This window comes from Bison bison, unplaced genomic scaffold (assembly GCF_000754665.1).
Source record: "Bison bison bison isolate TAMUID 2011002044 unplaced genomic scaffold, Bison_UMD1.0 scf7180017864313, whole genome shotgun sequence".
Classification (NCBI taxonomy): domain Eukaryota; kingdom Metazoa; phylum Chordata; class Mammalia; order Artiodactyla; family Bovidae; genus Bison; species Bison bison.
The window spans coordinates 3195621-3220758 of NW_011494885.1; the positions used below are offsets into that span (position 1 = coordinate 3195621).

General features: G+C 53.5%; 1 protein-coding gene across 1 annotated transcript in view; it reads left to right on the forward strand.

Moving 5' to 3' along the window:
* Window positions 1–25132, forward strand: part of ARHGAP35 (Rho GTPase activating protein 35) — a 73551-nt gene extending 48419 nt beyond the window's left edge. Inside the window, exons 3-6 of the mRNA XM_010852655.1 lie at window positions 14792–14869; window positions 16381–16512; window positions 23075–23180; window positions 23807–25132. Coding sequence (XP_010850957.1) covers window positions 14792–14869; window positions 16381–16512; window positions 23075–23180; window positions 23807–24164 — 674 coding nt within the window. The 3' untranslated portion in view covers window positions 24165–25132. The remainder of the gene's footprint in view (window positions 1–14791; window positions 14870–16380; window positions 16513–23074; window positions 23181–23806) is intronic.
* The last annotated feature ends 6 nt before the right edge of the window (window positions 25133–25138 follow it).

The following is a 25138-nucleotide window of genomic DNA, read 5'->3' on the forward strand; positions in this document are numbered from 1 at the left end:
AATAATAATGCTGATGATAATAAATGGAGGCTAGGCAGATAGATGTTTTATCCCCGGCGATTTGGTGCTTAAAATTTTTCAGTCCCCTGCAGTCTATCTGAATTCAGAGGTTCTTAGAGAAGAGACCTGCTCTGACAAAGACTCCTCATTCCCTGGTGATGTCTCTTCTCCCGGATGCACTCTGGGAGGTGGTGTCCAACCACCTGGAGCAAGGGCGGAGACAGCCTTGGAGGCTCCATGACTAAGTGAACATTTACATCCAGGCTAATCTGAGCAGCAACAGGCAGATGGTTAGGGAAGACTCCCTTCAAGGGTGTAAAGAAAGACAGGACAGAGAGCTTGACCATCCTGTCCTAACTAACAGCTGAATGAATTGTCTGTGGGGTGTTGTCAGCCTCAAAAAAAGCAATCCATTTTCTCTCCTTGCCCTCTGAAAAAGATGTGCTCACGCCATCGTTAGATCTCTTTGCTACAAGTCCTCTTGGGTTGGGTTGGGTTGGGTTAGGCTTCTGAGGTTACCTCCATTGTCAGGAATCCTCCCCTGAATGCCCACCCTCGCAGCTGCCCCAGGGGAGGGAGGTGTGGCTGCTGTCACCACGATGCGTCGTCCTTGTCACCGTCTTTCCTGCAATGCTGAGATCAGAGGGTGGGGAAGTAGACCTGTTAGGACTTAAAGGGTGAGCAGCACTGAAGTGATCAAGACTAGCTCACGTCGTTTTCACAGCTCTCCACTGAGGACCTCAAGAGCAGAGACTGTCTCTTCTTTGCCATCACCTGGCATAGCACCTGACGTACTGTGGCACCTGGTGTCTGTTGAAGGAATAAGTGACATCTTTTGCCCTGTGATAGATTAGGGGAGATAACGAAATAATCAGTAGATACAAGATGAATTCTTGAGGCTTGATCCTTAAAGATTTCTCACTGGTGAGTCTGTCTACACTGCTGCTTTTTTCACTGCTCTTTTTCTTTGCCCATGTGAAACAAAACGCAGAAGGTTTTGCTGCTGCCACAGGAGCCATCTTTGGAGTTTGCTTAAGCATTTGTTGTCTGAGGGACAGTTGGAGCAGGGAGCTTGGGGGAGAGCAGATTCTCAAACCCCTGAACAACTGTGCAGGCTTATTTTTACTTAGAGGTGCATAACCTGGAGACTATGGGTAGGCTTCTTGGAGGTCTGCGAACCCCTGAAATTCAGTGTAGAGGTTGCACGTGTGTGCGTGCATGTGTAGTGGGGCTGGACCACAAGCTACAGTCTTCATCAAGTGATCAAAGTGAGAGGCGTTTCCTCCTCCCAAAAGGTTAAAGGCTGTGCAGCCCAGTGGAATACCTCTGTAGCAGCCATAGTATATTCAGTTCAGTTCAGTTGCTCAGTCGTGTCCCACTCTTTGCGACCCTTTTGACTGCAGTGCACCAGGCCTCTCTGTCCATCACCAGCTCCCAGAGCTTGCTCAAACTCATGTCCATTGAGTCGGTGTTGTCATCCAACCATATCATCCTCTGTCTTCCCCTTCTCCCACCTTCAATCTTTCCCTGCATCAATCAGGGTCTTTTCAAATGAGTCAGTTGTTCGCATCAGGTGGCCAAAGTATTGGAGTTTCAGCTTTAGCATCAGTCCTTCCAATGAATATTCAGGACTGATTTCCTTTAGGATGGACTGGTTGGATCTCCTCAATCTCCAAGGGACTCTTTCAAGAGTCTTCTCCAACACCACAGTTCAAAAGCACCAATTCTTCTGCACTCAGCTTTCTCTATAGTCCAACTCTCACATCCATACATGACCACTAGAACAACCATAGCTTTCACTAGATGGACCTTTGTTGGCAAAGTAATGTCACTGCTTTTTAATATGCTGTCTAGGTTGGTCATAACTTTCCTTCCAAGGAGTAAGCGTCTTTTAATTTTATGGTTGCAGTCACCATCTGCAGTGATTTTGGAGCCCCAAAAAATAGTCAGCCACTGTTTCCACTGTTTCCCCATCTATTTGCCATGAAGTGATGGGACCAGATGTCATGATCTTTGTTTTCTGCATGTTGAGTTTTAAGCCAACTTTCTCACTGTCCTCTTTCACTTTCATCAAGAGGCTCTTTAGTTCTTCTTCACTTTCTGCCATAAGGGTGGTGTCATCTGTATATCTGAGGTTATTGATATTTCTCCCGGCAATCTTGATCCCAGCTTGTGCTTCATCCAGCCCAGTGTTTCTCATGATGTACTCTGCATGTAAGTTAAACAGCAGGGTGACAGAATACAGCCTCAACATCCTCTTTTCATGATTCCGAACTAGTCTGTTGTTCCATGTCCAGTTCTAACTGTTGCTTCTTGACCTGCATACAGATTTCTCAAGAGGCAGGTCAGGTGGTCTGGTATTCCCATCTGTTTAAGAATTTTCCACAGTTTGTTGTGATCCACACAGTCAAAGGCTTTGGCGTAGTCAGTAAAGCAGAAGTACATGCTTTTCTGGAACACTCTTGCTTTTTTGATGATCCAACGGATGTTGGCAATTTGATCTTTGGTTCCCCTGCCTTTTCTAAATCCAAGTTGAACATCTGGAAGTTCACAGTTCATGTACTGTTGAAGCCTGGCTTGGAGAATTTTAAGCATCACTTTGCTAGTGTGTGAGATGAGTGCAGTTGTGAGGTAGCTTGAGCATTCTTTGGCATTGCTTTTCCTTGGGATTGGAGTGAACACTGACCTTTTCCAATCCTGTGGCCACTGCTGAGTTTTCCAAGTTGGCTGGCATATTGAGTGCAGCACTTTCACAGCATCATCTTTTAGAATTTGAAATGGCTCAGTTGGAATTCCATCACCTCCTCTAGTTTGTTCGTAGTGATGCTTCCTGAGGCCCACTTGACCTCACATTCCAGGATGTCTGGCTCTAGGTGAGTGATCACGTTTTCAGCGTCTCACCTCCATATTATGGATTGAAAATAGACAACCCTCCTGGGTACTGGAGTTTAATAACTCCCCCGGATTTGCCTGTCCCCTCAGGGAGATGGCGTAGCACTCATCTGTCCCCCCTGTGCCCGCTAGGCCCAGACACCTGTGTCAGGGTGCACTTGCCTGGGTGGAGCACAGTCCCTCAGAAGACACCACCCGGGCTTTCCTGGAGCTGCCTCCAAAACCCCACCAAACAGTAAACAGAAAATGGCTGCTAAGTGTTCGAGATAAGTCCTGGGCATATATTTTCAGCTTTATAGCTAACTCAGAGCAGCTTACAGTGCTGCCCTGACAGGAGACAGCAGGACAAAAGGCCAGACTCTTACTGGAGCTGATTTCCTACAGCTGCTGGGGAACTCCCAGGTTGCTTAATCTAATTGGGAAATGGTCTTTATTTAGCCCTGGCCTTTGGCACAGAGCCTTGCACAGAGAGGGGCCAAAGCGGCACCTGTGGGCCGCGGGGCAGGTGTGGCCCTGAGCGCCTCCCTTCACTTCTCAGAGTCCCCGTTTCCGCGGCGGTGAGATGGAGATGCAGATTGCTTCCTTGCAGAGTTGTTGTGCGTGGGCATGCCACCCCCCCAGCACCTCGGTGTGTTCACCAGCCTGGAAGCTCTCCAAACCCTGCTTAGGGTTTATGTAGAGGTTCCGTTACAGAGGCATGATTGATTCCTTATTGACCTTTGGTGATTGAGTTCAATCTCCAGCCCCAGTACCCTGCTGGAGGTGGGGGGTGGGGCTGAAAGTTCTAACTCTTATAATCAAGGTTTGGTCTTTCTGGTGACTAGCCCCCATCCTGAAGCCATATAGGTTCCCCCCCTCAAAAGTCACCTCATTATGATAAACTCAGGTTTATAGGTAACAAGGGGCTTGTTATGGATAGCAGAAAACACTCAGGAAATTCCAAGGGTTTTAGGAGCTCTGTATCAGGAACCGGGGACAGAGACCAAATAGGTGCTTCTTGTGGGGTTTCTCGGGCTGCACTGGGTCTTTGTTGCTTTTTGCTCCACTTTCTCTGGCTGCAGCGAGCAGGGGCTGCTCTTTGTTGCAATGCTCAGTTGCAGAGCACAGGCTCTAGGCACTCAGGCTTAGTTGCTCCGCAGCATGTGGGATCTTCCAAGACCAGGAATTGAACTGTGTTCTCTGCACTGGCAGATAGATTCTTACCCACTGTACCACCTGGGAAGTTGCATTTCGTTTTATACCACACTGCCGCTGCTCTCGCCTCCCCACAGGGTTCCTGCGTTTAAGACCTTGCCGGTGGATTTCCTCTGCACTCTGTGGACGCTGAGGGCTAGCCTGGCCAGTGACCTCAGGCTGGGAAGGAGCAGGAGGAGGGGCCAGCCCCGGGCCAGTGCCTCTCGTCTGGGTGGGGAGCACTCTGCTCTTTGTCTCCCTAGGGCACCTTACTCTCTCAGCTTTTCTCCCGTGACTTAGAGGACAGTGTTTGTCTCACAGAAGAGAGGAAACAGAAACCCTGGAGGCCTCTGGGCAGAGGCCACCCAGAGCCATCATTGGAAAGGACCCACGTTCCAGCCCTTCCGTCTGTGCTCAGGCAGGTAAAGCTGTGAGCTTTATAGCATCAGACTGAACAGATTCACATTTTACCAAGTTCCTTCCCACTTGGGAAACAGCTGCCCTAAAAAAGCCTCCATATTTCCCTCCATATTTATCACAGACACTTTCTCCAGCTCTCGTGGAAGAGAATTGGCGAGTCTAGAGCTGTTAAATCTAGTTGTTTCCCTAAAGTCAGCCTGGATCTCTGTAATTCTGTCTTGGAGAAAAGGCAGCTAATCTCAGTAGAGAGCCTCCCATCTATCGCTGTAACAGTTTGATAGGTGCAGTTACAGCTTGAACACACCAGCAGGCTTTATGTGAGTAATTGCCATATTTATGCTGCTTTGAATTGATGAGAAAGTGCTAAAATATGAGGTATGTGGTTTCATATGCTGTGATTTTATGGGGGTTCTGTATTACTTAATCCCTTCCCTCCCCCGATAATTCTGGGTTTGTTAGCTAGCTGCTTTCTCATTATCCAGATAGTTTTAAAACAAAGCTTTCTCCACCTTTTTTAACTATTTCCCATGTGCCCGTGTCTCACCACCCTCCTGTTTTCTCCTTGCTTATAAGTTAAACACAAGTCATTTGCATTCCAAAAATGCCTCCTTGCCATAAAGGCAGGCAGTCAGCTCCACTTTGGGCTCTTCCAGATAAGCAGAGTTCACGTGGCTGTGACTCGGCAGTGCTTACGGATTTCCTCGGGACCCAGTGCCCTGATCGGAACAGCATGCCCTGGCAAGCTGCCTGGGGAGCCAAGCAGCCAGAGAAGCAAAGCCTGTTTCACAGAGTAGTCCTGCCCTTCCATCCAAGACAGAATTGATCTGGGTGGAAGCCCAGCTCCCCGAGACAGTTCCAGCAGGCCTGCCTTGCCTGGCTGTTCCCACCACCCTTTCCCTCCATTCAGCTGTGCGCCTCAGTGGACAGGCCCCTCTGCCCTTCACTGAGAGACGATGGGACGAGTCGAGGCCTTGTGTGCCAGCAGATCGTGCGGAGGGCCGCCCTGGGAGCAGCACCTGCTCTCTCGCTCCCCCTTCTCCCCCTAGTGGTGCGCGTGTGTGCATGGCGGGGGGCCGGGGGTTCTGTCTAGCTTCCAGGAAGAGGTGCAACCCTCTTGTGGGGGTCCCAGCCAAAGCCATGCCACTGACCTGATCTGTAAAAGTGAGCGGCCAGGTGGGGAAACCACACCCAGAACAGCCGACGGCTTACACTGGAGAGCGCGGGAATCACTCAGCCCCTCGGCTTCTCTAGGCAGTGGTAGAGGCAGAAGGGCCCGTCCACAAAGGCAGGCAGGAGCTGGGTACCCTGGTTTATGACGCACCTTCTCCGTGCTGGCCAGGCCTCAGACTTTCTCTTTCCTGTATTCCATGAGCAAGGAGGGCCTGCCAGGATGCCTTGAAGCTCGAGGCTGGTCGAGAACAAACAACTTCAGTCCACTTCCTCCCTCTGTTCAGCCAGAGAAACTGCTCTTTTATTATCAGGCATGTATCCCTCCTTCCCTCCTTTCTTTGGATAGTTACTGAATGCCTTCTCCAGGCACGAGTTCCTGTGCCGAGTCCAGGTACATAGAAGGGTAACTGAAAAACATGCCCCTTCTCCCCTCAGGGGGCTGACACTCAGCACTGTGTACACTGTGTGTACACAGCTGTCCAGTGACTTTCAGGTTGTACCCAGTGCTATGTAGAGAAAGTATGCGGGTAGTGGGTGCAGTGGTTAGACCCGGGCTCTGAGCCCCTATGGGAGTAGTCGTAATAGGAGGATACAGCCCACAGGGCCACCGTGAGGGTTGCAGAGATCATGTGTGTGAAATGCTAATCACTGGGCCTGGCCCAGTATGTGTGTTGCATAAATATAAGCAGTTTTATTCTCCTAACTGACTTAATCTGGGGGTCAGGGGAGGCTTCTGAGGGAACAGGGTTTAGCCAGTCAAAAAAGTGGAGGCAGAAGTGAGGAAGTCTCCAAGGCAGTTGGGGGGGATCACACTAGGAGGCCTTGAATGGCCAGCATGATTGGAGTTGGGGGGCAGGCAGCAGAGTCAGGTGTGGTGCGGGCCCCCCAGGCCACGTGTGGACAGCCTTGTATCGTATCCTGGACACAGAGTGCAGGGATTGTAGGAGGGCAGGGACCGCGATCAGATTTTCTGCCAGTGTTAGAGGCTTCTAACCTAAGGAGGGCCGCTGGGCTGTGATGGGTGCCATCTTTGAACCTTTCATGACTTGGTGAGAATCAGGAACCCGAAAGAAGTTCACCTGTGCCCTCGTTGGTGCTTGTGAGGAGTCTGCCAGGGCCCTGCTGTGGCGTGGACGCTGGCACTGTTTGCATGGAGGGGGTGGTGGTGGTGGTGTGTTGTGTGTGCCTGTATGTTAGTGCAACTGTTTCTTTGCTGGTAGCTCAGTGTTCAGTCGGTGAGGACCCCCACTTCACCCTCAGCCCAGCTCTGCACTGTGGTGGCACTAGCTTGCCTCCGAGTCACACTGCCGTCCCGCATGCCACTGGGCTTGAGTGTGCTGGCAGAGCCACACTTGGAGCCTGAAGGAGGCTCACGTTCTTAGTTGGGGCTCCCAGCTGCTCCTGGCTTTGAATATCGGTGGCTGCCTTGCCGAGTCCACTCTGCTCCCCTCAATTCTAGGTCACACTCCTCTCCCTCTCCATCCTAGGCTGCCCAGAACCAGCAGTATCCACTCTGGGCTGGCCTAAGGCTGACCCCGTCACGGTGGTTTTCTGAAACACATCTATTGGGGTATAGGGACCAAGCCCCTTGGCGGGCTCGGAGCAGGGCCCAGAGGCCCTCCTTCACAGTGACTGGCAGTAAGTGCCCGGGCAGCTTACAAAGGATCAGCCAGATGCTAGAGCCATATGATGCCCCAGACCTGGTGTGATATTTTCATCTTTTCCCCTCCAGGTCTCTTCTCTCCCGTCTTCCTCAGCCTCGAGATTAATGACACGGCTGTGTGTACATACGACGGCGTTGGAAATTCATAACGCCACAGTGCCCGGTTGTGGGGCTGACACCCGGTCAGACTGTCATAACAGAGTGCTAGTGACATTCTGTCGGGGAAAAAGGAGGGGAAAAAGGAGGGGTGGCGTTGCCAGAAACAGATCTTGATTGACGAGGGAATTACCCAGGGAAGGCAGCTAACAAAGGGGCACTGGAGGGGCCAGAGTGACCTTAGTGTTCAAGGAATAGAAGAGCCAGAGAATCATTCCAGGCACATCTAAAACAGGAAGGCAGCAGGGGACCTCGTGGGGCTGCTCTACTGTGATCAATAGTAGAACTTCATCGTAGGGAGAAAGCACGGACACTGTCCATTGGCTGCTGTCGGTCAGAGAGGAGGCAGCTCTTCTCTGGCTCTCTCTGCTTCTCCAGCTGACAGATGAGAGCACTGAGTGGGTGTGAGTGAGGAGATGAATTCGCGTGAGTAAACAAGGGAGGAACAGAAAAACCTTCTAGCACTTACAGGATAAAGCCAACATGTGATATTTAAAGAATAAGGGAATAGGGAGTTAACATGGGAGGGAGGAGCCCAGTATTTAAATGCACAGTCAGCCAAGACTGAGTGAGCCAGTGCAGAGCTGACACCCTCCACACACCCAGCTCTCTGGCCTTGGACTTGGCCTCTCTGAGCTGCTATCTGCTCTCTGTAAAATGCGGATAAAAATAATACTATTTACCTCAAAGAATTACTGGGTGGATTCACCATGATGATTCTAGTGAAGAGCTAAAGAAAGTGCCTGGCACATAGTAAGCCCTCAGCAAAAATATTGTTTTATTATCATCATCATTATTTCAGTATGCCAGCCATTTGTATTACTTGCTCTTCATACGTGTGATCTGAGTATGCACAACATCTCAATTCAGTTCAGTTCAGTTCAGTCGCTCAGTCGTATCCAACTCTTTGCGACCCCATGAATCGCAGCACGCCAGGCCTCCCTGTCCATCACCAACTCCCAGAGTTCACCCAGACTCAAGTCCATCGAGTCTGTGATGCCATCCAGCCATCTCATCCTCTGTCGTCCCCTTCTCCTCCTGCCCCCAATCCCTCCCAGCATCAGGGTCTTTTCCAGTGAGTCAACTCTTCGCAAGAGGTGGCCAAAGTACTGGCGTTTCAGCTTCAACATCAGTCCTTCCAAAGAAATCCCAGGGCTGATCTCCTTCAGAATGGACTGGTTGGATCTCCTTGCAGTCCAAGGGACTCTCAAGAGTCTTCTCCAACACCACAGTTCAAAAGCATCAATTCTTCGGCACTCAGCTTTCTTCACAGTCCAACTTTCACATCCATACATGACCACTGGAAAAACCATAGCCTTGACTAGACGGACCTTTGTTGACAAAGTAATGTCTCTGCTTTTGAATATGCTGTCTAGGTTGGTCATAACTTTGCTTCCAAGGAATAAGCGTCTTTTAATTTCATGGCTGCAGTCACCATCTGCAGTGATTTTGGAGCCCAAAAAAATAAAATGTGACACCGTTTCCACTGGTTCCCCATCTGTTTGCCATGAAGCATAGTCATTCGTAAACAGCCCCATTTTTGATGAGGAACCCGAGGCTTAGAGAGGTCGAATGGTTTTTCCCAGTCGCCCAGCAGCTATGAGAGAGCCAGGATCAAAACGGAGATCACATGCATAGAGACTGTTACGCAGAATGAAGTAAACCAGGAAGACAAAAACAAATGTCGCATATTAATGCATATATTGAATCTAGAAAAATGGTATGGATGAACCTATTTGCACAGTAGAAACAGAGACACAGATGTAAAGAACAAATGTATGGATACCAAGGGGGAGGAGAGACTGAGATGAACTGGGAGATCGGGACTGACATGCATACAACTACTGTGTATAAAATAGATGATTAATAAAAAATACTAGGCATTGAAACTTCAGCTAAAAATCTTAATTTCTCTATTAAAAAAAATTGTAATATATAGTGAAACTACGTGTAACTTTGTGCTATTAAAAAAATTCTATTTAAGTATTTAAAGGAAAAATATTTGAAGTAAAAAAGAAGCCAACGCGTGTTTTTATTATTTGTCTGCCAGCTGCGTCCTTAGAGCAGGCCATGCCTACAGACGGGTGCTGCTGTTGCAGCTTGTTAAAACGTAAAGGAAAAAAAAAAGCAAGCATTATACAGTGGGCTTTAAATAAGTTATCTTATTTATTCCTTGCAGTAGTCTCCGAAGGTGAGGTTAATCTGTCATAGAGGAGCAGAAGTTAAGAGTCGGCATCCGGGATCTCCCCGATGGCGCAACTCAGGTGTCCTCCACTTGCCAGCTTGCTTTTCCACTTAGATCGTTAGGACCATAGCTCCTCCCTTAGCCCTGTGCCAAGACTTCATTACACTCAGCTGTACGGTGCAGAGAAGGCGATGGAAGCATAGTCACCCAGGGGCTCACCGCTAGTAAGTGGCTCCCAACCAAGATGCTCAGCCTCCCCGCAGCCCTTTCACCCTCCACCGTGGTGGGGGTGCTGCAGTGGGGCCTCAAAAGGAGACAGGCTGTGTAGGGGTGCTGTTGGCTTTTGACCCAGAGTGGGGGCTTCTTACTCTTGTTAGAGAGGTCGGCCCTCTTCAAGGCAGTTTGGACTTGATGCTCGAGGGGGGTTCCTTTCTCTCCCTGAGTTCTCAGCAGCCCTCTGGTCTTGAAATGTAGCCTGCCCGAGGCTCACCTCTTGGACACGTGGAAGAAAAGGAGAATGGTCTGTTAGCCGCATTTCCTTAAAAGTCGACTTGTCCTCTAGTAGTTAAAGCCTGTCTGCTGTGGGATATTTTAGAGCATTGGCAACACCGATTAATTTTTTTTTTTTTTTTTAAGGACTAAAGTGCTGAGTTTTATATCTAAATATAGAAAGTGAAAAATAAACAACTCAGAGTTTGTCTTGGAGGAAGTATTGATTTGTTGCTAGAAAGGAAACTCAGGAGGAACTGAGTCCTGGGGTGTGTGAGCAGGGCTGAAAGCCTGGCCCGGGGGAGTATGATAAGACTTGAGGCCCAGAGCGCCGGTGCTGAGCAGAAGTACTTGGGATCCAGGAACGAAGAGTTGTTTGCCCATTTCAGAAAATGGGACACATACCAGAGCAGAAGGTGGAGTCTCCCCGCCGTCTCCAAGCTCTTGCAAGTCCCTTGTCCGCTTTCCTGGTGCCTCTAGCGTGCCACAGGCACCTCAGCCGCCGGGACGGAGAGGTCAGGAGTGAAAGAGGCCAGTTTTTAGCCCGTGGGGAACGCCTCCTGGGTGGGTCCTCTGGAAGGTTGTGTGGCATCACCGACTCCGACATGAGTTTGTGTAGGATCCAGGAGTTGGTGATGGACAGGGAAGCCTGGTGTGCAGCAGTCCACAGGGTCACAAAGAGTTGGACACGACTGAGCGACTGAACTGAACTAGCCTTTTGTCAGTGAAATACTTTTGAGGAGGACCACGGCTTGCAGCTCTGTAAAGGAGCTCATCTGCCAGATTGGGTGCTCAGTAAATATTGAAAGAAAAAAATAAGGCCTCTTTGCTTTTTTTTCCTTTACTTTTTTAATACTCTTTTGAAAAATCACACGTGGCCATGGTTTAAATAATGTGTAAAAACCTTGCTTACGAATAAAAGGCGCTAATTTTAATACTTTTTGGAAATGCTTCATTCCTAAAGTCTCTGGTATTTATTTTTCCTTGTGTATCCCCCCCCCCAAATATTCTTGAATCATAGATTTTTTTTAAGAGTCGGGGGGACTTGGAGACCTGTCCCATCTTCTAGAGCGACAGGGGTCCTTAGAGCACGATTCCCTGACCAGCAGCAGCAGCATCACCTGGGAACATGTCAGCAGTGCAGATTCTTGGGTCCTGCCCCCAACCAACAGAATCTGAAACCCCAGAGGTGCAGCAGCCTTGTAATCTAGATTATAACGAGCCCTGATTCTGCTGCATGCTCAAGTTTGAAAGTGCGTGATTTAAAACACCGCAGTAAAAGAACTCAGGCTCCAGAAGCAGGTGGGCTTCAGATTGCAATTCACTAGCTCTCTAACCTTGCAAGTATGACTTTACCTCTTAGCCTCTGCATTGCCATCTGTAAAATGAGATTAGTAATAGTCTCTCTGAAGGGGATGTTGTGAGAACCCATGTAGAAGTGCACGGTAAGGACTCAGCATTATGTGCCTCACATATAGTAAGCACTGAGTAAATGGTTGGTCATTATTGACTGTCTTCTTAGACCAGGTATTAATCTTTCTTAAAAAAAAGCAGCATCCCAAACAGATGGCTGTCCAATGAGGGAGTTCAAAAGCTCTGGCCCTTCATAATGAATGGCAGCTGTAGCTAAGATTATGTGTTGAGAGACGGTTTGCCTTCCTGTCATTCCCATTCTAGTCGTAGCTCTGTTCTCTAGAGTCATTAGAACAAGACTGTTCTTCATAGAAATTGTTAGATTTTTGAAGACAGCAACCTCGGTGGTTCTGAACTTTCTCTTGTTTTATTCACACAAGATTAAAAGATTCCCTAAGAAACCAGTGGAGCTCAGTTAAAAAAGAAGAAGGAAGCAGGGCATGTTCCCGAGACACTGGGTATTTGGAGATGCCTGGTATGTAGAGATGCCTCAGAGCTTACAGCTGAAGCTTTCTGAGTTGGACCTCTGGCCGCGGACCAGACCTGTGGCGAGGAGGCACTACTCTCTGCCGGCAGGTGTGAGCCGGAGCCAGCCCCGGAGCGTCTCTGGGTGGGTCTCTGGGTCCTGGGTGCACCCGCTCAGGATCCAGCATCTCTGTAGGGGTCTGCTCCAGGCCCTAGGCCTCCTCCTGCTCTGGCCTTGGGTCCCCGGCGAGCTGCCTCACTCTACCCAGCCTCCAGGCTCTCACCTGTGTCGCTTGCCCTGTTTCACTGGCAGTTGGCCGTCTGCTCTAAGGTTTCTGTTTTTATTTTATTGATGTCTAATGAATAGCTGCGAACAATTGTTCTGGCCAAGCAAATGATACCTTTCCTCAATTATGCCATGTTGTTGTATAGGTCAGTGGCAGAATTGCTGTTTTAAAGGGGGTTTCGTAACAGAAGCACGCGTCCAGATGACAGGAGATACTAAGGTGTTGACTAGCTGGTGCTGAGGAGCTGGCCTCGTGCTTCGGGTGCTCCTGTCTTTCTGATCACCCATCCAGTGGCCTTGCAGCGGGCCTGCACCTCAGATGGTCTCCAGTGGCTAATTTGCAGTGTTTCCAGCCCTGTGATACCAGGCAGCTGGCCGTTAGGAGACAGCGCTGAGGATTCCTGTGCGCAGGTTGCCAGAGATTGCAAGTGGACTGAGGCTATCAGGATCTTGTCTCTGCCGTTCAGAGAGCCCCTCTCCATGCTGGGGCGCAGGCACTGTGGACATGTCCGTCAGGACTTTTGAGGCTCCCGCGTTTGTACCGTTGTTTTCTTTGTATTCAAGAGGGCTGATATTCAGATAAAGGGAAAAGTATAGTGATTTCTTGTCAACCTAGAAGGTGAAGATTTGAATCTGTTGACACATACCCAGGGCTTGTCAAAATGTGGATGATTTCATGTTGAAGCATGTGACGTGGGTTACCTGAGATGTGCAATAGGTAGAAAGTTTAAGTATCTGAGAATAGTGTAGAAAAGTCCCCGAGGAAAGAGAATTACTGTAGAATTACTAACTGTGGATGCTGAGCAGGGGCCATGCTGACCTCTGACCTCTGAAGGGCATGGGCCATCTCAAAAGCTGCCCAGAATACTGAGGGCCTGTGGGCTTCACGGAGATGTGGTGTTTCTCCGGGGGTGGGGGCAGAGGGGGCTGTGGTCTGGACGCCAGCCTGATGGGGGTTAAACGGGAAGCCCCTTCTGAATAGTGTGGGGGCCCTGGACTGAGACCATACTGCCACCTCTTACCAGCTGTGCAGTTTAGGGCAAGGACTTCCCCTTTCCGAACCCCACTTCCCTCATCTGTGTTCTCTCTTCATCCAATAGCTCCCACAATAAAGGGTTGAGGATTCGATGGCATCATCATTAAATGAGTGGTAGATGCGGGGAGCGTGTAGCCCAGTGCACAGCATGGCGACCACACCGGAAATGTTAACTCCCAGAGGGAGGCGTGCAGTGATGGGGCTTCTTGGTAGCAAGTTGTTGCACCGTAGGGTGTCCTTGAGGCTGGTCCGTTAATGCCCTTGTCTCTGGGGTGAAAGGGCCCATGTGCAGTTAACAGCTTTTAGGCCAAGGAATGACGACTTTTGTTTCAATGATCTTCAGAGTTCACCTGCCACCAATCTAGGGCCCCAGAAACTGACTGACTGCTTTCATCTCGCCCAGCGGGTGCCTCTCCAGCGGCGTCAGTCACAGCGATAACTGACTTCGAGGCCTGGTCCGCTCTGCAGTGCCCACTGGCGTGCCACCCCGGCTCTAGGAAGCTTCCACAGCACCCCGCCAGCTCGTCAGGGTCGCTCAAAGCCATGAGCTCCAGAAAGGACCCCAGGCTGGTTTGACCATTGCCCTTTAGACCACGGTCTCAGGGGTGCAGAGTGGACTTTCCTCCCTGGAGAGAGAGAGCCCGGTTGACCGACAGCCTGGAGTCCGCTGCAAGCTGCACAGTGCTTCCTGTGCGGAGGGTGGAGAGGGCCGCTCTCCCTTGGAGCTGTATCTCCTCCTACATTGTTATTTAGTTGAATTTTACTGATCCGTTTTTTTTTTCTCTTACCTAACACTGTGCACCAAGTAAGTTCCAGAAGAAACAGGAAAACCCACTCTAACCATAAAAACAAATGAAGACATCATAAAGAAGCAGATTGGTCTTGAAAACCTAACATTTTTGAATTATGTACGTCAAAGAAAATTCAATACACAAAATTAGAAGACAGATAATGAAAGGGAAACAATGTAAAGCTATATAACATTAACATAGTTCCTTAATATTAAGTACAAAATGAGGAGAACCACTCCGTTTGAAAGTGAACAAAAACATGAATAGAAAATTCACAGAGTAAGAAAATTATGTTATAAAAGAATATTTAATGGTTAGGTTCACAATATAGTTTGTAAGTGAAAAGGGTGGGTTAAAACGTAGTATTATCTCTTTTATTAAAATTAAAATTCCAAGGTATATATCAAAATGTGGGCAGATGTTACCTTTGTCTGATGTGTTTCTGTATTATTTTAGTTTTTACAAAAAACAAGTATTTGTAAACTTCAAAGTGAGAAAGAAAAAGGGCAGGAGTGGGCTGAGGCACCAAGGCAAGACAAGTGCCCTCGCGCCGGGGGGGCCTCATGGACCCCTGCTTCTCCCCTCAAGCCCATCCCCCTCCTGCTCTGCTCTCCACTTGCTGCTCCTAAGGCTCCTGCCTGTTTCTCCCCAGGGCTGAGCACTGAAGGTATCTACCGGGTCAGCGGGAACAAGTCAGAGATGGAGAGTCTGCAGAGACAGTTTGATCAAGGTAAGGCCACAGCCATTCAAGGCAGACGACACTGCCATTGGAGCCCCCTGGGGTGCTCCTGCCACACAGCCCCAAAGCCAAGGGTGCTGGCTAGGTGGCTGAGGAGGAGAGAGGGTTTGGCCCCTGTCAGCAAACAGAAGCATCCACCCCGCAAACCTGCTTCAGCCAGGCTGCTCCCCTCTCCACCATCTACAGGCACTGTCGCAGCCCCCGGCATGGGCCTCATTCACTGAGACCCAGGCCTCGCTTCCCTAGGGCTGGGCCATGCAGAGGTCATGGCGGGCGCGTGACTCAAGGTTGGGTTGAGATGACAGTCCTGTGTTGGCAGGGCCTCTCAACCGTAACTGCGCTTTTCACAGAGTCCTGCAGGAGAGAAATAAAGCAAGGGGGGGCATCTTGTGATGCACTGAGCCTTGGGCCCGGGGCTCCCCAAGCTGAACGCTCTGCCTGCTGAGCTAGGTCAGATCTGAGAGGCTGAGGGCCACATGGCCACATCTGTTCCACCCTAACCCAGTTCAGTTAGGGCTGCACACACTGGGATGAGAGGTCACACCCACCAGTGTCAGACGCAAAGGAGCCAAAGAGTAAAACTTGACAGATGCCACTGGCCAAAAAGGAAGGTAAGCAGAAGATCAAAGTGGTGTCCGACTTGGCATGTGACTGGGCCTCGGGAGATCCAGCCCGGCAGCCTGTGCAAGCCTGCAGGCCCAAGCCACTGCCCAGTGCGTGGTGGGAGCAGACACCGCCCCCACCCCCAGCACCCAGCACCCAGCTCCACAGTCTCCACTAGCTGCCAGCGGGAAGGGAAACGTGTGAGTCTTGAAGGATTGGAAGCACAAGGTCAGGATGAGGGCAGACCCACACTAGGTTAGATACTTGTGTATATGCCAGGATCTGCAGCCCAGGGTATACTCCCAAGCGGAAACAGTCAAGATCTATTGGTAGATGATTTGCTACAAATCAGAAATGCAGTCAAGTATGGAAAGAAAAATTAGAGACAGGAGTTGGTGGTATCATAAGCTGGACAGGACCAGCAGGAGGAAAGTGAGTCTGGTTGCCTGACCACCACAAGGAGCAGAGTGGAGACAGCAGTCAGGGTTGCTGGTACCATTTCTGTAACCTTCCAGGAAAAGTGACATGGCCTTAGGGGGACGCCTCCTCCCGTCTCCCCAAGTGGGGATGTGGGGAAAGGCAGCAGCATGTCCAGGGCAGACGAAGGGGCTTCGGCCGCAAAATGGAGGCGCAGCTCCTCTGCTCAGAGGCTGATCTGGGCAGGTTGGGTGTCAGCGTGTCTGTGAGTCTCAGAACTTTTTTTTTTTTTTTTTAGCAGTACCAGGGGTGCTACCTTCTGTCCAGTCTGTGATGCCCCTGAGTCCCTGCCCAGGCTCCAGGCCAGCCCCCGGCAGCACCCCTGCTTCTCCAGGTTTCTCTTGCTTGTTCCCACTGCCAAGTGTTCCTTGCTTTGGCACAGCCTCGATTGGCCTGGCCTCACTCTCCCAACTTCCTTTCAGATCACAACCTGGATTTGGCAGAGAAGGACTTCACGGTGAACACCGTGGCGGGGGCCATGAAGAGCTTTTTCTCAGAACTGCCAGACCCCCTGGTCCCGTACAACATGCAGATTGACCTGGTGGAGGCCCACAGTGAGTACCAGCAGCCTGCCTGGCTCGTGGGCCCCTGGCGGTGCCCCAGGCTGACTCTGTTGGGCAAATGGCGGGGGCGTGGGGTGGCGGTGCAGCAACACGAGAACGGGTCCTGCCCTCAGGGAGCTGACGCTCTGGCTCTTGGAACTGAGACTGAAGGATATAGGAAAGAGAACTAGCAAGATGACACCCGAGGGGCTCACAAATTAGACCCCGGCCTTGTCGACCAGAGGCGCTTCGTTCTGTCAGGAAAATTGCAGACTGCCCCAAAGTGCCATGGTTGAGAGCCTGGTTTTTATGCCGGACTTGGGGCAGAGCCTCGCTCCTTTGCCTGTTCACACTGGACCTGCCTGGCCCTGAGTGTCCTAGGTTGCCATCCCTGCCTGCATGTATGAAGTGAGACTCGGAGAGGCCTGGAGGCACGGCTGAGTCACGGACCTGTTCGGTGGAAGGCTGCACTGGCCTCTCCCTCCTGACTCTGTCTCCTCCCAGCTCTCCTGAAAAGAAGTGCACACGTGGTCTGGGCCAGAGAGCCTCTGGAGGGACGGGGACAGCTGCAGTGGACGCTCGGGGCTGCAGGGGAGCGCCTCTGCTTTCAGTGGTCCTGCCCGCTCCAGGGACTCTCTCTGCCCTGGCCTGCCCCTCTCTGGGGGCCTCTCCCACTGTGGGAACCCTGCCCTTGGCCGTCCTTCCCTGGACTTCATGTGGTGCTGCAGGGGGCCTGACCTCTCAGTTTTTCATGGACTGACAATTCTAGACTTTTTTAGCCAGAGGCAGCTGCTGCTATGCAGCCGCGGGAGGGAGCTGTGTCCCTCAGACCGGAGGGCCTTAGTCTTACCCTGCTGCTGCCCAACTCCAAAGACGGAGCTCTAAGCACACACGGTCTACTCACAAAGGTGATGGGGTGGACAAAAACTGAGGGGAGGCCACAGACGTGCAGGACTTCAAGTCATGGTCGTAGACTCTTGGCGGCTTTGGGAAACACAGGTGCTGATAGAAGCCCAGCCCTGAATGGTGGGAGGGTCCCCGTCAGAATCTGGCTGCTGCAGGGCTGAGGGCCCCAGAGTCGCTGTGCTGTGATCTGCCTTCCCCGTGATGTTTGTTTCCGCAGTCTCTTCGTAGTTTATGCACACCATTCTTAGCTGCTTGAGATGCTTCACAGCCACCATCTTACCCAGGCCCACAGGCAGAAGCCCTGGCAGAACAGTCATGGTGTCCCCTGGCCTGCTCGCCCATCTGCCCGCTCAGGACAGGGGCTGGGTCTCCCAGATGAGTTAGGGCGTGGGGACAGGTGCCAGCTTCTGCCCTGGTTTTGCCTTCCAGAGATGGAGGTCCTCCCAGCACTCACTTCTCTAGCAGGCTCTGGGCTGGCTCAGATGTGAGGCGCATGGGAGGCCTCTGTCCAGAGCCAGCTTTCTTTGCCCCTCAGCCAAGCCTCCCTGGACCGCAGGTAGGAAGAGAAGGTGTAGGCTGGCACCCAGCTTGCGGGGCGCCTGGAGGTTGCCAGCAGCGTTTGTCTTGACTTGGCGCCATCTAGAGGCTCGTGGCATCCTAGCACCCTGCAGAAAGAATTCCATTGTTTGTGCGGGAATTGCTGACATGGCATCTTTTTGTTTTTGGAGGGTCGCAGGGGGCAGGAGAGGAAGGTGTCACTGATGGGGAATCAGCTGCCTTCCTCCAGCAGCTTCCGCCGGCATCCACTCTGAGGAAGGGCGCTGCTTGCTGCTCCTGCAGCCTGGAAGAGGGTGGAGATTTTCCGCTTCCTCTTCCCATTGTGTGTTTCCTGTGCCCCACGCTAGTCAGCTGGAGCTCGGTTATCTTGAACCTGGTGGAGAGGAGCGTCTCTCACTGACATGGCACCTCACAGCCAGAGTTGAGTGAGCAGTGGGGCTGTGTGTATCAGAGCTTAACACCAACCAGGCAGTGCTAGAGTTCATGGTGAGGGACATGCGGGAACAAAGATTCTCAGCCCCTAGAGTAGCTCGGCTCAGCCTGGCTGGGTATCCATGGCAACATCAACTTGACCAGCTCTTTCCACTTCCTGCCTCAGCGCTGTCGTGTCTGTGTGCGTTCAGGGCTTGGAGATGGTTTCAGATCCTGTCATAGCAAATACCAAGGTCACTATCACATTGTTGTGTACACTCCAGGATTTCCCAGCAGTGTGAGTAGCGCTGGAATTGTGGCTACAAATACGAGACTTTTGTAATTATTCACCAGTTATCTTCCTGCCACATACAAGATGCCATGTGGGAGATTGAGAAGTGACTAGCAGCCACAGCCCGCACTGCCAGGGAGTGGCAAGCCGGGTGTGACCTTCTGTGCCAAGACATTTTTCCTGCCTCCCCAGTGCTCATTTAAGTTCTCTGCCAGACGGCGAGAAGCAAGCCAAGTTGGAAGGGCAGAAAGCGCAGAGAGGAGGGAGGAAGGAATTGGGTCATAGTGGAAGAGATGGCTGCTGAGCTTGGCTTCAGAGAGGACCAAGATTTTAGGAGGCAGCGAGAGGGGCCTTGAATTCTCCGTTCTATCTCGTCCTCACAGTTCAGCCCAGCCTTCAAGAAACAGTATCACTCATTCCTGCCCCACAGTCTCTCCTTTTTGTCTCACGACCACCCCCACACCCCTGTCCTCTGTCTTCTTGTGCTGGCAGAGACCCTCATCCTGACTCTGTCTCAGGTCAAGAGGCTCTGAGCTTAAGGATCCTTGCCCTCCGGGCCTCATTATCCCACATAACTTGTGAGTTCTGTGTGCACATTATAGTCTACGGAGACCAGTATTCTTCATCAATCGTCCAAGGGACGAGGGCTCTCTAGCGGTCCAGTGGTTAGGACTCCACGCCTTCTCTGCCAAGGGCCCGGGTGTGATCCCTGCTCAGGGAAATAAGAGTCCACCAAGGGAAAAGAAAAAGAGATGGTCAAAATATACGACCCCAGAGGGTTCCGGGTGCTGGCGTGCCGTCTCACTCTTTCCAGCTGCAGACGGACAGCTGAGGGCTGGAGATGCATAAACGCCAGCCTTGCGCGGTCGCTGGGCGGGCCAGCCTGGCTGCTCATCAGGCCGGTGTTCACGCGCTGCCTCGTGGTTGTGCTGACGCCGGGGTCTTGCTTCCGCTTGTCTGTGCAGATAGCGGCTTAAGAGCCTGGGCGCTCTCACCCCAGTGTGTGCCGGGCCCTGTGTGAGGCAGGGACAGGCAGCAGCAGGCAGACACGGGTGCCCTGCCCTCATCTGATGGGTCAGAGACCACTGGACAGGTTATTGGACAGGCAGGGTCAACCTCGAGGAGAAGGGCACCCTGACGCTTCCATTCTGGGCCCAGCAGAGAGTTCGGCCCGAGTGGTTTGGTGCCGGGGGTGCCAGCTTGTGTCACAGAGGGGGACCCAAGCCAGTGGTTTGCCTTCTTGATGGTGTGGATGTGCCAGGTGGTCAGAATCCATCGGGGGTTTTCCTCGAGGACTGAGCTGAGATTCCAGCCAGGAGCCTGGCTGACAGCCAGAGGTGGCGGTGGGGTGACACAGCCAGGGCGCCAACGGTGTCTGGGATTGGGCCCCTGACACCAGTTCGTGCGACCTTGGACCTACTGTTCTTATTTCTTGGAGCCTGGGTTTATCTGTACACCGTGAAGGGGGTGGCCCCTGGCTCTGCCCTCCTCTTCCTCCTGAGTTATTGGGGCCTGAATTCCGCATTGCCTGGTCTCTGTCCAGACTTTGTCTTGATTCAACTGACCTCAGAACGCCTCTCCTGATGCCGTCTCAGTTGACAGACACCTAATTTCAGAACTACGATGTGTTAGCTGAGGAGGCCTGAGCCCTGCAGAGCCCCTCACCCCTCTCGAAGAGGATTGCTGAGGTTGGCGAGGGCTCCCAGCCTGGGGGCAGGCAGCTGATCAGAGCAGGGGTGCTGAACTTGGAGATGGAACTGGGTGCCCCCTCCCCCCCACCAGCCCCGTGGCCTGGCTGTCACCTCTTGAGCGGGCTTTCTCAGGCAGTGTGTCGGGCACACCGGCGCCACCTGCCCTCGGGTGGGAGCTGCCCAGAGAGCACCCGTAGAACGTTGCCCCGCCGACATTGCAGCCTCGGGCGACACGCCGCTGGCGCTGTGGAAAGACCGCCAGGTGGCGCCCCCGGCGGGCCCCCAGCACTGCTGGGCTTCGCTTGCACGCGGGAAGCAAGTCAGGACAGGCCAGAAGGCCGTCCTCGGGGGCCGTGTTCCGCGGGGCAGACACAGGGCCCGGCCCTGCGCTGGGAGGCCCCCCCGTGGCTCCCCTTGCCGTCCTCCCCACCTCCTGCCAGGGTCTCAGTGCTCCCCAGCTCTCAGAGCACCTGCCCCGAGCGGCCAGCGGGGAGAGCAAGACGGTCCGTCTTCCTCCACGCTCCCAGGGTGCGCGGCCATCTGGGTCCTGCATAGGCACCTTGCTGAGGCACTGCGCCAGGAGGCGAAGGGAGGCTGGTATGCCTGAGGGTGGTCCTTGAATTTCCATCTGATCAGGCGCTGTAATATCCACTTCCCCCACCCCTGCGAGGAAGAGAAAGAAGGGGCGGCCGTCCTGTTGCCCAGTGGATAGGAAGGAGAGGGGACATCCTGGGCAGGCAGTGACATTATCGGCCCCGTTTCCTGCTTCCAGCCGGAAGGACGGATGAGGCCGGGCTCTTACATGAAGGTGCTGCTGCTCAAGTGCTTGATTAAAACAAACACAGCTGTGTGTTTGTCGTGCAGGCACCTAGGAGTGGCCTGTGCCAAGCTTGCATATGGAAGAGGGCACAGTCGGTTTATTAAGTGAGCCTCCGCGCCATCCGCACACTTCTCATGTTCTCGGGACAGTTGTTCATCCTCCCAGCCCCGCTCCCACCCTGAGCAGTTTACTTCTTTCCTTTTTATTGAAACTTAACAGTGAAGGATTTTGAAACTCAAGGCCAGACAAAAAACGTGTGCCCTTGACGTTGAGCTTTTAAAATAAATCTTGGGTTCAGAGAAATGAAGCTGATAATGGCAGCACATAATTAGTTCCTGTGGGTTTTAGATTACCAAAACACTGTTTTTATCAAGCCACACTCAAGTCTAAACATTTGCCTGTTTCCTGCTCTCAGTGGCTGTCCTCGCTGTCTTTACAGCCCCTCTCCCACTGGCTCCCCGAGTCTCAGCCTTGCTCCCAGGTTCTGAGTGTGTGTCTGGCTGTGAGCGCTGCATTGCAGGGTGTGGTGTCGCCAAGTGAAGGAGGCGCTGTCCTGAGCCTCTTAGAGACCAGGAGACGGCCACTCAGAGTCATGTCCCCGAGTCTCACAGCTGGCTGGTGTCACAGACAGGACCCAGACGGCATGACCCTTCCTCCTGCTGCTCCCGCCACCGTTGACGTTCCATCTGTCCTTCCTAGTCTAGCTTGAGGCTCCTCATACCTGCTTGCCTAGGCAGTGACCCTCTGGGGCATGTCACTTTCTACCGGAGTCCTTCACAGGCTTCCTGAAGAGCAAATGGGTTTGGAGAGTCTGGGAAGCTCCAGGGATGTAGGCAGCCCTGTACACGGTGTATCTGTGGAAGAGGATCCGGAGCGTTCATCCACCCACAGGAGCCTGTGCCCCAAAGCAGTTAGGTGCCACTGTATTTGTTAATGAACGCCTTGTCCCCCCACCCACCTGCACCATCTCTTCACGGGGTCCTCCTGTGATCTTCACGAGCCCTGGGGTCCTAGAGATGAGCCTCAGCTCTGACAAGTGGCCGCACTCAGATCTTGACCCGGTCGGCCCCGGACCATTCTCGTCTTGCTAGCCCAGGCTGACTCTCGCCTCCAGGGCAGGCCAGGTCCACTCAGGAAGGGGGCGCCAGGACCCCGGGAAGCACGGTGGTCCCCGCCCAGACTCTGCAGCCATTTGGGCAGGGTCTGATTCCTAGACCGAAAGGCTGATTGCTGCCACCTCCCTGAGCCTCAGATTCCTTATCCTGGAAGCGAGGTGATAAGAGCCCCAGCCTCCTAGGATCGTGAGGACTTGCTGAAGCACCTGGCTTGAATGAAGCGTTTCATTTGGGCTAGCTTTTCCCTGTCTCAGGACACTAGGGGACATGTAGTCCTTTTGATGAACTCTAAGAATTCCCCACCGTTGCCACCAGCTCTTCCAAAGGGCAGATGCGCGGAGGGTCCCTGACTCTAGGGAAAGGACAGAGCCCTGGTCTCGTGACTCCCCCCTTCCCGAGACTGTTGGTGCGGGTAGGCGGTGGCGCCCACCCGTCTGCTCAGGAGGCAGCAGGCGCTCTGCATCGGGATGCCCGTCTCCAGGGGCAACCAGATGAGCAAAGAATGGTGCCCTTCATGGAAGAGTCTCTGGATGGTGGGGGCCAGGAAGCTCTGGGCGTACAGTGTCCCCCTTCAGGAGCAGGGGCCTGGGGCGTGGAGGTGGGCTGGCCCTGGCCCCATGCCACTGCCAGGTGTGCCCGCCCGGGGCACGGCTTGTGGGGCGAGGATGGGGTTGGGCTGCCTTCAGAGCAGGCAGCACGGCCCTTCCCCCACTGCCCAGGACCAGCAGCTAGTCTGAGCCCCAGGCCCACCAGCCTTGGTCTTGGTTTTCTCTTTCCTCAGAAATCAATGACCGGGAGCAGAAGTTACACGCCCTTAAGGAGGTACTCAAGAAGTTTCCAAAAGAGAACCATGAAGTCTTCAAATATGTCATCTCTCACCTGAACAAGTACGTTGCAGGGCTTGCTGTTTGTCTTCCCCTCCTTGGAAACCCTCCAGTCAGGGCCAGTCGGCTGCGAGAAGAAGCTGAGCGGGGCTCTGTCCTCAGCTTGTTGGGTGCTGGCTCCTCCTCCTCAGGCTCTGTCCTGCTTCCGTCTGAGAGAGGCCTGTACGGCCCCCAGCCCACCCGAAGCTCACTCTCCAGGATCCATGCTCCCTGACCGGTGTGACCACGTGCTGGGCCCAGACAGGTGTCCTGTGGGAAAGAGTGAACGGGAGCCAGGGAAGCACGTGGCTGTGGTCCGTTCCCACCTTTACTCCCACAGAGTAGGGTTGTTTTCAGCCAGACCTGTTCCTCTCCCGACAGGGTGTTGTTACGTGAACCCTGCTGTGGGACAGACACGCTGCCTTTCCGCACAGCCAGAGCAGTGTCCCCCACTTCGGGGGCCTCAGAGGACGGGGCCAGGGGAGCTCGGGCCTCAAGTCCCAGACCTAGGGCCTCTTCGGTTCTCAGCTTGCAGGGCGGGGGTGGAGGCAGGAGAACAGCCGGGGAGGCGGAGCCCGAGAGCACAGGTGGCGGGAGCCTCGGCCAGGCCCGCGCTGGAGCTCTGACCCCCAGTCTGGTGTCGCCCGCAGAGTCAGCCACAACAACAAGGTGAACCTCATGACCAGTGAGAACCTGTCCATCTGCTTCTGGCCCACCCTGATGCGGCCGGACTTCAGCACCATGGACGCCCTCACGGCCACGCGCACCTACCAGACAATCATCGAGCTCTTCATCCAGCAGTGCCCCTTCTTCTTCCACAACCGGCCAATCAGCGAGCCCCCTGGTGCCACGCCCAGCTCCCCCTCTGCCCTGGCCTCCACCGTGCCCTTCCTCACCTCCACGCCCATCACAAGTCAGCCATCGCCGCCCCAGTCGCCTCCGCCCACCCCCCAGTCCCCAATGCAGCCGCTGCTCCCCTCCCAACTTCAAGCTGAACACACGCTGTGAGCCCCCGAGGCCTCGGGCTGAAGGAGACGAGGTCTTCTCTCTTGACGGGGTGGCACTGGGCCTTGAACAGAACCAGGCCTGCTGGGCGGGGCGGGGCGGGGCGGGGAGGGTCCCCTCTCCTCTCGCCTTCTCCAGCCCGCAGCACTAGCAGCCGCCAACAGAAGGCGCAGGCTGGGCCGGCCAGTGCCCTGAGCCCAGCACTGCAGACCTGGGGTTGGCCGCAGGCCGTGGTGGGAGCCCTACCCTGTGGCATGAACCCTTTTGTGGACTGAACGAGGCAGGCAGGGGCCCTCCACACCCTCACTACTCCCTGGACCCTCCCCACCATCTGTGCACACCAGCCTCAAGGCCACCGCCCGCTGGGCAGAGCCTGGCACTGGCCGGGAGGAGAAGATCCTGAGGTCCGGCTGCCCCAGGGCAGGGCCAGCAGCCCCTCACGAGGACACATCCCTCTGCTGCACCCAGCGCTCCCCACCCTTGGGGGGTGCGGCCTGCCCGGCAGCCTCCTTGGGAACATGTAGGCCGGCTCTGCCACCCTAAGGTACAGTCCCGTCTGGGGGCGTTGGCCCGGCAGGTCAGGACAGGGAGGGCAGCTTCGCCTGGACCAGGGAGCGTGGGCAGCGTCCGCCCCCATGCACCCTGCCCCACGTCACAGGCTTTGGGGATCCATTCCCTTTAAAACAAAGGAACACTGGAAGAAAAATGGAAAGACATCCCTCCCCCAATAATTTTTAAAAAGGAAGAAAACTACAGACCTCAAGATGAAGCTCTCTCCCCACCTCTGCCAAGAGGCACACACGTGGAGGGCAACCTGTCTGACAGCAAGACCGGGGTACCCAGGGGTGGCAGCCTGAGAGCCCGTTGGGGTCCCACTTACGTCCCATCACCAGACCCCCCCTCCCCCGCCCCAGGTGTACGGCTCGAGCCCCTTGGCAGAAAGAGCTGGGGGCCCGCCTGGCACCTGTCTGCCTTGG